This window comes from Eutrigla gurnardus (assembly GCF_963514095.1).
Source record: "Eutrigla gurnardus genome assembly, chromosome: 8".
NCBI lineage: Eukaryota > Metazoa > Chordata > Actinopteri > Perciformes > Triglidae > Eutrigla > Eutrigla gurnardus.
This window is the reverse complement of record NC_139922.1, coordinates 24489326-24500040: the sequence shown is the minus strand read 5'-3', so window position 1 is coordinate 24500040 and position 10715 is coordinate 24489326. Positions and strand designations below refer to the sequence as shown.

Genomic DNA, 10715 nt, shown 5'->3' with positions numbered 1-10715 from the left:
GGTATTTTTAATTGTGTGAAGCGCGCGCTTGCGTTTCTACAGTAGCAGGGCGGTTACGTCACACGAGACGACGCTCTGCTCCCACAGCGAATATCCTATCTAAAGTAATAATATAATAATAATTATAAATTAATAACAATAACATTATTACAATTAAATGATATAATAACTATAATATAAGAGTATTATAATAATTCAATAATATAACAATAATTATATATTATAATTAAATAATATGAGGTTACAAACAAAGAATAACAATGATAATTTGAGGATTGAAGACACGAAAATGAATAAATGTACAAATATGAGAAAGACAGCCACCGTCACAGGTTTGTCTCTGGAATAACAGATAAATAATTTTAAAATACATGAAATAACAATATTAAATATATAGATGTATTTAATATTGAAGATACATTTAATATAAACAGATATATTTAATGTTAAACATAGTTTTAATATAGAACAGATGTATTTAATATAGAAGGTTTAATAAAACTGATCTGCTCATGAAGACGACGAGACAGTCACTTGATGTCTGTTGAGTTTATTCAGCAGTTTCTGTTCATCAGAGCCAGGAGGAGACACGGCTGTTGCTGAGGAGCCGCTGAGCAAAACACCAAACCAATGAAACATTAGTACGAGTCTATCTGGTTTCGACCGTCCAATCAAATCAGCTGCAGTCGTTGTTTCATCTGAAGACTCAACATACGAGCTGCTGTGTGTGTGTGTGAGTTAGTGAGTGTGTGTGTGTGTGTGTGCACGTGGGCATCATCTCTCAGCTTCTTTACACCACTGCCTCGATTTAGCATCTAGTTTCCATGGCAACAAGCTGGGTGTTGACAAGGCAGCTCTGAGAGCATCTTGTTTGTATTTGCTGTAGAGCTCAGAACACAAGAATCTCTGATCATGTTCACGCTCCTCATTGGTCACATCCTGTTTATTTACTTTAATCTAAGCAGGACAATGACATCATCAGGACGTTGCTCAGCTGGTTCATATATAAACATAAACAAACACATAGAGCGACTTGTGTAACCCGTCAGAAACGTCCTTGTTAACCGCTGACATCACTGGTTTAGAGTCACACGACTTTATTGAACCACCAGACAGTTAGACAGACAGTTAGACAGACAGACGGACAGACCGGCCAAGTTAAAGATGATGATATCATCATGTGTTCGTGAAGAGATGGAGGGACAGTTGGACTCTCATTCACCTCCGTCTGTCTGTCTGTCTGTCTGTCTGTCTGTCTGTCTGTCTCTCCGTCCTGCTAAAGGTCCACGTCTGTTACAGACCATAATAATGTCTGAGTCTAGAAGACTTCTCTTCTTTTGCTCTCTGGAAGGTCTGTCAGTCCCTGCAGCTCCCTCAGACCCTGAGGTGGAGCAGAAGGAGGAAGAAGAGGAGGAGGAGCGGGAGGATGAGGAAGAGGAGGAGCAGGAGGAGGAAGAGGAGGAGCAGGAGGAAGAGGAGGAGCAGAAGGAGAGTTAAACCAAAACAAATGTGCGAAATATCAGAAACATTTCACAAACAAATAAAAAATATATTAGTAAAATATCAGAAAATTCTGAGTAAATGTTTTGTTGTGTGTGTATGTATGTATGTATGTATATATAATATAGTGATAATCAATCAACTGTTATACATAAAATATATATTTTATGTGTGGTGTTTGAACTCTGACCTCCAGCACCATGCGGATGTTGGCTTTGATCTTGGCAGAGTCTTTAGTCAGCTGCTCCGTGAAGCTGAAACACACAACGTTAGCACGGTTAGCATCTCTCTCTCACAACAATGGTGGAGCTAGCGTCCAGCTAACACCCTCCGGCTCCATTCAGGGTGTACGGGGGAAACCACAGAAGAAGAACTGACGCTGTCAGCTGACTCGTCTTCTTGTCGATGAAGCTCAGAGCCTCGTCGTGGGTCATCTCCACAAAGAAGCCGTAACCCACGGCAACGTGAATCCTGGACGCATCGTCCCTGAGAGACGAGTCAGATCAGAGTTATTGATCAGATCAGAGTTACTGATCACAGTTATTGATCAGTGTATCAGCAGCTCACACTTCAGCCTGGACGAAGAAGTTACAGCCGAGATCCACGTCTGTCTTCAGCTGCTGAGAGCCTGCCTCCTGGAGAACACACACACAATATACAACATAATAATGAGATTTTAATTTGTCCGTGTGTGTGTATATGTCTATGTGTGTGTGTATGTATGTGTGTGTATGCATATGTGTGTGTATATATGTGTATGTGTGTACCTGTAGACTCTGGATTGTGTTCTTCAGCTGGAGATACTGAGAGATCTTCTCATAAACAGAGTCTCTCTGATGCAACACTTTCCTGTAAACAACAACAACAATACTGAGTGTGTACTGTGTGTATATTGATTGTGTACTGTGTGTATAATGAGTGTGTACTCTCTGTACTGTGTGTATAATGGGCGGTTCTTACTGTAAATCTCTCTTCAGAACCTCGTTGATGAAGTTTTCATATTGCAGAAGCTTCTGATCCACGTTAGCATTAGCGTTAGCATTGGCATCATCAGGCGGCGACATCGTCTACGTTTCCCTCTTTGTCTAAACTTCCGATTCTGTGAGAGGACCTCCTCCGATAAACTCCTCCGGTAAACTCCTCCGGTAACCCGCGGAACGTCGGACTAACGCGTCTGCGTCATCATCGAGACACAAACGGTCCGGTTAGCCGGTTAGCTACTGAAGCCTCGCGTAAACACCGATCTACATCCGGTGTTGACAAGTATTTCCGGATTTCAGAATAAAAGCACTAAGCAAAACTCGCCTCGTGACGTTGGAAAGAAGGCATTTGATTCAAAACCTCACAAAGATAAAAGCACAGCGTGATCTACTAGATATTCTACAAAATAAATTAGTGATATCGAGTATTATTTCAGTATCTTAGACACATTTATATGATTGAGAAGATATTATATTAATTTAGTTATTTATCATTCATATTTTTTTATTTTTTATTTAAGTTTATTTAATTTTCTTTATTTATTCATTTAGAATGTTGTACATATTAAAGAAGAAGAAAAAGAAAAAGAAGAAGAAGAAGAAGAAGAAGAAGAAGAAGAAGAAGAAGAAGAAGAAGAAGAAGAAGACGAAGAAGACGAAGAAGAAGCCCGTGACGTCACTATAAACAAACATGGGGGACTGTCGGTGGCTCCGTCGCTAGCTTGTTTAACAAAATGTACTTAAAACACGCGTCTCTTTGGTTTACGTCGGACACGCGTGACGCGACACCAGCAGCCGTTTACAGCGGATCTTCATGGTTTACGTGGTTTTAGCTCGTTGAGCTAGTCGGTTACCAAGGCAACGTTAGCAAACAGGTCGGCCACCTAGATTTTAGCTGAGAATACGGGTTGAGCTTGTTTCTTTGTGGTTTTCTCCGCGCCGAATCAAAGTACACCGTCGTAATGTTCCTGCGTTTGAAGTTTTGTTTACTGGCTTCGTATATTATTGAGCTGAGAAGCGCGATATGCGGGAATCTCTGGATTTATTAACGGAGTTCGTTATTCTCTCCGATTTTGGGGGCTTCTGCTAGTCGACTGGAAGATCTGGACCGGAGTTTTACATCGGGTTAACACTCACGGGACAAACCTGGGGTCCAGGTTCACCGGTCAGACCTGAGCCCAAGTTTACAGGTCAGACCTAAGTCCAGATTCACCAGTCAGACCTGAGTCCAGGACATGGAGCAGTACAGTATTCTTGGTCGGATCGGAGAAGGAGCCCACGGCATCGTCTTCAAGGCCAAACACATCGAGGTAACATGAAAGAATAAAGAATCATATTGATCCACAAATACTTTGATGGAGAACAAATTTGATGTTCTGCTGATTTTTTTTATATCTGCATCACTGGAGGTCCAGGAGAGAGGACTCTAGAACCCCCAACCCTCTCTTCTGACGACATTATTGTTCTTTTATTTTATTGCTGTGGGCTCTTTAAATAACTCTTTGTCACCACATGACATTCCATAATGTCCATCCATCTCCATGGCATCGCTCCGGGAAACAAACATGACTTCATGTGACTTTTAATTGAACATTTCAATGAAAAACACAGAAAAAGTGCATTTAAAAAAACTTTTATTGTGAAGGCTAGAGGATGGCATCAGCAGACTTCCTGCTGCTGTGAGCTGGTCTCCAAACACTGATGTTGGTCTCAGCGATCAATAATAATAATAATAATATTCAACCTCCTTAATCTGTGCTGTCAGACTGGAGAGACGGTGGCCCTGAAGAAAGTGGCCCTGAGGCACCTGGAGGACGGGGTCCCCAACCAGGCCCTCAGGGAGATCAAGGCCCTGCAGGAGATCCAGGACAACCAACATGTGAGTATGACAGGAGGACTTAGGCTGGAGGTCAGAGGTCAGCCTCACGCTGCTCCTCACGCTGCTCCTCAAGCTGCTCCTCAAGCTGCTCCTCAAGCTGCTCCTCATGCTGCTCATCCTTCAAACGCTCCTCTTACTCCTCCTCAAGCTCTTCCCCCTCCTCACGCTCCTCCAAACACTCCTCCTGCTCCCCCTCATCCTGCTCTCCCTCCTCCCCTTCCCTCCTCCCCCTCTCCCCCTCCTCCTTCTCTCCATCCTCCTCCTCTTCCTCCCACTCCCCCTCCTCCTCCTCCCCTCCTCCTCCTGCCCCTCCTCCTGCTCCTCCTCATCCTCCTGCTCCTCCTCCTCAGGTGGTGAAGCTGAAGGACGTCTTCCCCCACGGTATGGGCTTTGTCCTGGTCTTTGACTTCATGCTCTCTGACCTCTCTGAGGTCATCAGGAACTCCCAGCGACCTTTGACCCCAGCTCAGGTCAAAGGTTACATGATGATGCTGCTGAAGGGCGTGGCCTTCCTGCATCACAACAACATCATGCACCGGGTGAGAAGAAGGCATAGCAGGAAACAGATCTCCATTCTGACTTCAGGAATCCTTCACAATAAAAGTCCTGGTGTGTGTTTGTGTGTGTTTCTAGGACCTGAAGCCAGCCAACCTCCTCATCAGCTCCTCAGGTCACCTGAAGATAGCAGACTTCGGTTTGGCCAGATTGTTCAGTGAGCCGGGAGACAGACTGTACAGCCACAAGGTGGCCACAAGGTGGCACTGTTTATAATTATTATCATTATTATTATTATCATCATTATTAGCATTATTATTATCATTATTATTATTATCATTATTATTATTATCATTGTTATTGTTATCATTATTATTATTATTATCATGGACTTCATCTTTTACACTTTCATAAACGATGACCGAATCTGGAAGTGCTGATGTCTTTGTCTGTTTGTGTGTTTTCATGTGTGTGTGTGTGTGTTCAGGTGGTACAGAGCTCCTGAGCTGCTGTACGGAGCGAGAAAGTACGACGAAGGAGTCGATCTGTGGTGAGTAAAACCACTAGTATTAGTATGACTAGTACTAATACTTAGTCCACTTAGTACGACTAGTTCTAATGATTGATTGGTGTTATTTATGTTAATCAATAATGTGGTGTTGCTGACAGATCTTATAACTGAGCAGGACGGTGATTCAGCTTCCTGTGGCCCTTCAGAATAAAAGCCCTGACCTGTGTCCTGTGTTTCAGGGCAGTGGATTCAGCTTCCTGTGGCCCTTCAGAATAAAAGCCCTGACCTGTTCACTGTGTTTCAGGGCAGTGGATTCAGCTTCCTGTGGCCCTTCAGAATAAAAGCCCTGACCTGTGTGCTGTGTTTCAGGGCAGTAGGCTGCATCCTCGGGGAGCTGCTGAACTCGTCTCCTCTGTTTCCTGGAGAGAACGACATCGAACAGCTGTGCTGTGTCCTCCGAGTCCTGGGCACGCCCACGCCACTCAGCTGGCCTGTGAGTCACGCCCACGCCGCTTCGTTGGCCCAGATCCCTATGTTGGCTCAGACCCCTACGTTTGGCCCCGACCCCTACGTTGGCCCCCGACCCCTACGTTGGTCCAGACCCCTACATTGGTCTGACCCCTATGTTGTCCCAGACCCCTATGTTGTCCCAGACCCCTAGGTTTAGCCAGACCCCTAATTGGCCCAGACTCCTATGTTGACCCAGACCCCTATGTTGGCCCAGACCTCTACGTTTGGCCCAGACCCCTACGTTGGTTCAGACCCCTACGTTGGCCCCCGACCCCTACGTTGGTCCAGACCCCTACATTGGTCTGACCCCTATGTTGTCCCAGACCCCTATGTTGTCCCAGACCCCTACGTTAGTAGTTTTGTGACCTGTGGTGGATTCTTTCTGTCCCCCCAGGAGATAGTGGAGCTACCAGATTACAATAAAATCACCTTTACGGAGAATCCAGCGATCCCATTGGAGGAGATTGTGCCTGACACGTCCTCGCAGGCGGTTGACCTGCTTTACAAGTTCCTGGTTTATCCGTCCAAACAGCGCTGCTCCGCCAGACAGGTAGGAAACAGGAAGTAGGCAGATCAAACTGTGGAGTTCCTCAGGGATCCACCTGAGGCCCTCTTCTACTTTTATTCCAGAAACACAAGAGTCATATTGGTGTAACTCACTGCTTCTGGACCCCCCAGTGGGCTCTTCTGGTATTGCAGTGGGTACATTATTGTAAGGCATTATGGGATATGTAGGAAGCATCACTATCTGGAGCTCTCAGACCTGGACCCTTTTATTCACGATACCCGATCAATGTAGAAATAAGATGGAAGATTAACTGATCCTGTATTTCTGAACATATCAATGGGTCTATTGAGTGATTGACTGACTAATCAATGATGACCTGGTTGGTGGATTTCTTTGTGATTGGTTGATTGATCTATTGATTGATTGATCCTGTCTGCAGGCTCTCCTCCATCCATACTTCTTCTCCTCTCCTCTTCCTGCTCACCACTCAGAGCTGCCCATCCCTCAGAGGGGGGGTCGACCCCCCCGCCAGCGTCTGCAGGCTCCGCCCACCGACTTCTCAGTGGACCTGCCCCTGCAGAACAGCGTGGTAGACCCCGCGCTGCTGCAGGGACACGCCTCCTGCCTCTGAATTACAGGTCGGCCAATCAGCTTCGTACCTCAGTGACTCTTGATGGACATCTGCTGATAAAGTTCACTGCAGCGCAGTGACTTTCACAATAATAGTGATCATCCATAATAACAACTTATCTATTGATAATAAAATATAAAATAAAATATAAATTATCTTGTTTTGTTTATACATTTGTCACCTGAAAAGTAACTTCATCCATCATCTGGAGGGGGTCTAGAAGGGGTCTGGAGGGGTCTGGGGGGCCAGAGACGATCCCAGCTGACATTGAAGGTGAAGGTTCACCTGGACAGGTAACCAGTCTATCACAGGGAGACATGTAGAGACAGACAGGTAACCAGTCTATCACAGGGAGACATGTAGAGACAGACAGGTAACCAGACTATCACAGGGAGACATGTAGAGACAGACAGGTAACCAGACTATCACAGGGAGACATGTAGAGACAGACAGGTAACCAGTCTATCACAGGGAGACATGTAGAGACAGACAGGTAACCAGACTATCACAGCTGACATGTAGAGAGACAGGTAACCAGACGATCACAGCTGACATGTAGAGACAGACAGGTAACCAGTCTATGACAGCTGACATGTAGAGACAGACAGGTAACCAGTCTATCACAGGGAGACATGTAGAGACAGACAGGTGACCAGACGATCACAGCTGACATGTAGAGACAGACAGGTGACCAGACAATCACAGGGAGACATGTAGAGACAGACAGGTAACCAGTCTATCACAGCTGACACACAGACAGACAGGTGTGATAGTCTGGTTACCTGTCTGTCTGACACAGAGACAGACAGCCGTCCATACGGGACATTTAGAGTCTTCAGTTAACCTCCATGTGTTTGGACTGTGGGAGGAACCGGAGAACCTCTCTCCAACCCGGAGTGGAACCCAGAGTGGAACCCGGACTGGAACCCCTCCCCCTGTGCAGGTGCTCACCACTAGAAAGTAACCTGTAGTAAGTAAACGTAGTGCAGTAGAAGTACAAGTAGAGAGGAGCATAACATGGAAATACTCAAGTGAAGTACAAGTATGTCAAAGTGTTTGTGTTTTTACGAAATAATAAGAGAAGAGAAGGTAATGCAGCGTAGTAGTCTGACTCCTCCCTCACTTCCTCCCTCACTTCCTGTTTCTGCTCCGTCAGCAGCTTCACTGAGGAGACGACCACAGTTCAGCTCTGAGCCTCTCAGGACCACATTGTCTTCATCATCCTCTTCATCATCATCACATCCTCTTCATCATCATCGCCTTCATCATCGTCACATCGTCTTCATCATCATCACGTTTTCTTCATCATCTTCACCCCATCATCTTCATCACCGTCTTCATCACCTGCTGTGAGTCTCATCCTCATCCTCTCCTTCTTCTCTGTGATGTTTAATATATATCTCTTTGATCTTTTTAATGTCATGTTTTGTTTTCCCTTTCTTCCATCTTATTTGATCGTTTATCACTTTTGTCTATTTTTTCTTTTATTTCTTGTTTTATCTTCGTGTCTCTCTTCTTCTGATCGTTTCATTGATTGATGTTCCCGCTGATAGATCAAAGATCCTGTGATGTAATGAGAGAGAGCTCTCACTCTGTCTCTTCTTCTCTGCCCGTCCTCTCAGACCCTCGCTGACCATGTCAGAGTATTTGCAGCGAGCTGATTGGTCGTCTGGCGTTGTGCCATGTGACCCGTCAATGATCAACTTCCAGGTCCGACTCCGTTTCATCTCCACTCACATTCAGAGACACAATGTTCCACAACGTTCCACAACGTTCTACATTCTAGAACATTCCACAACGTTCTACAACATTCCACCACATTCTACAATGTTCCACAACAACGTTCTCCTTACTCCGACCTGTTCCTCCCTCAGACAGACAACCAGCCGACACCTGCGTGGAACGGTTACTATGGCAACGGGTACCCCTCCCCATCCTGCTCTGGTGACTGTTCGGGACCTGGCGGTCTGTCATGGAGTCCAGGTGGAGCACCAGGTGAGACATCTACTGTGAACTACACCTGTACATGTGTCTGAGAGGCAGGAAGCTTCATGGTGTGTGTGTGCGTGTGTGTGTGTGTGTGTGTGTGTGTGCGTGTGTGTGTGCGTGCGTGTGTGTGTGTGTGTGTGTGTGTGTTCAGAGCAACGACAGTGTGTGAGCTGTGGAGCGAGCAGCAGCGCCCTCTGGAGGAGAGACGCTGCAGGTCACCTGTGTAACGGCTGCTGCCTCCAACAGAACATCTTGAACGGAGCTCTGCTGAGACCCAAGAGGAGAGCTGTGAGACACACACACACACACGCACACACACACACCCTAACTAAAGCTACTATGTAACTATGTGTGTGTGTGTGTGTGTGTGTGTGTGTGTGTGTGTGTGTGTGTGTGTGTGTGCAGGTTCTGAGGAAAAGAAGTGTGTGTGTGAACTGTTCGACTGGAACGACGACATTGTGGAGGAGAAATTGTGATGGAGACTCCATATGTAATGCCTGTGGGCTGTACTACAAACTACACAAGGTACTACTACTACTATAATACAAACTACACAAGGTACTACTACTACTACAAACTACACAAGGTACTACTAGTACTATAATACAAACTACACAAGATACTAGTACTACTACTACTACAAACTACACAGGGTACTAGAACTACTACTACTACAAACTACACAAGGTACTAGTACTACTACTACTACAAACTACACATGGTACTAGTACTATTTCAGGTGTGTGTACTCCAGGTGTGTGTGCTTCAGGTGTGTACTTCAGGTGTGTACTTCAGGTGTGTGTACTTCAGTTGTGTACTTCAGGTCTGTGTACTTTAGGTGTGTACTTCAGGTGTGTGTACTTCAGGTGTGTACTTCAGGTGTGTGTACTTCAGGTGTGTACTTCAGATTTGTGTACTTCAGGTTTGTGTACTTCAGGTGTGTACTTCGGGTGTGTACTTCAGGTGTGGACTTGAGGTTTGTGTACTTCAGGTGTGTACTTTAGGTGTGTAATTCAGGTGTGTGTACTTCAGGTGTGTACTTAAGGTTTGTGTACTTTGGGTGTGTACTTCAGGTGTATACTTCAGGTGTGTGTACTTCAGGTTTGTGTACTTCAGGTGTGTACTTCGGGTGTTTACTTCAGGTGTGTACTTCAGGTGTGTACTGGGTTCCAGGTCAACAGGCCGCTGGCGATGAAGAAGGATGAGATCCAAACCAGAAAGCGGAGAGTGACCAATAAGAAGAAGAGGAGCAGAAAATCTGACCAATCAGAGACCAAGCTGTCTCTGCTGCTCCCGCCCACCCAGGATGCCAAGTTTCACTCAGCTGCTCTGTGACCTCCTCTTCCTCCACCTCCTCTTCTCCTCCTCTCCTCTTTCCTTTTCCTCCTCCTCTCCTCTCCTCCCCCTCCTCGTCCTCCTCTCATCTCCCTCCTCCTCCTCCTCTTCTCTCTTCCTCGTCTTCTCTCCTCCTCCTCTCCTGTCCTCTTCTCTTCCTTCTTTTAATGTTTTATTTCATATTTATTTTGATTATTAGATTTATTTGTTTCATAAACTTTTTGAACTGATTTTTTTCCATCAAAATAAATATTTTCACATTTTTCTTCTGCATCTTTTTTTCTCTTTAATACATGTTGACAATGTTGTCTTCCTCCTCCTCCTCCTCCTCCTCCTCCTCCGCCAAACATAATCCTGTCAGCTCCTTCGTTAACGTT

The 10715-nt window shown here is 45.4% G+C and overlaps 2 protein-coding genes across 7 annotated transcripts; one reads left to right on the top strand and one right to left on the bottom strand.

Annotated features, from left to right (window-relative positions):
* Positions 1–453: 453 nt before the first annotated feature.
* On the bottom strand, positions 454–2748 carry uxt (ubiquitously-expressed, prefoldin-like chaperone). Of its 2 annotated transcripts, XM_084014975.1 has the most exons (6): positions 2461–2748; positions 2268–2349; positions 2068–2135; positions 1879–1986; positions 1691–1754; positions 462–1381 (listed from the first exon to the last, which is right to left on the bottom strand). In XM_084014975.1, exons 1-6 carry the CDS (start codon positions 2562–2564, stop codon positions 1319–1321), a joined length of 489 nt encoding a protein of 162 aa, XP_083871101.1. In that variant the 5' UTR covers positions 2565–2748; the 3' UTR covers positions 462–1318. The 2 variants fall into 2 exon arrangements, with proteins under 2 accessions (XP_083871100.1, XP_083871101.1); XM_084014974.1 differs by having other exon boundaries at positions 454–1381; positions 2068–2349.
* Positions 2749–3142: 394 nt separating this feature from the next.
* Positions 3143–10484, top strand: cdk20 (cyclin dependent kinase 20). 5 transcript variants are annotated; one of them, XR_014597572.1, is made up of 14 exons: positions 3143–3790; positions 4246–4359; positions 4710–4898; positions 4993–5114; positions 5342–5404; positions 5735–5858; positions 6270–6425; positions 6823–7021; positions 8174–8363; positions 8637–8724; positions 8889–9009; positions 9155–9291; positions 9409–9528; positions 10177–10484. XR_014597572.1 is itself a non-coding variant. In XM_084014959.1 (9 exons), the coding sequence occupies exons 1-8, from the start codon at positions 3716–3718 to the stop codon at positions 7012–7014; spliced, it is 1035 nt and encodes a 344-aa protein (XP_083871085.1). In that variant the 5' UTR covers positions 3143–3715; the 3' UTR covers positions 7015–7021; positions 7204–7228. The 5 variants fall into 5 exon arrangements, 2 of the variants coding, with proteins under 2 accessions (XP_083871085.1, XP_083871086.1); XR_014597573.1 differs by having other exon boundaries at positions 8171–8363; XR_014597574.1 differs by lacking the exon at positions 8174–8363 and having other exon boundaries at positions 10177–10482.
* Positions 10485–10715: the final 231 nt, after the last annotated feature.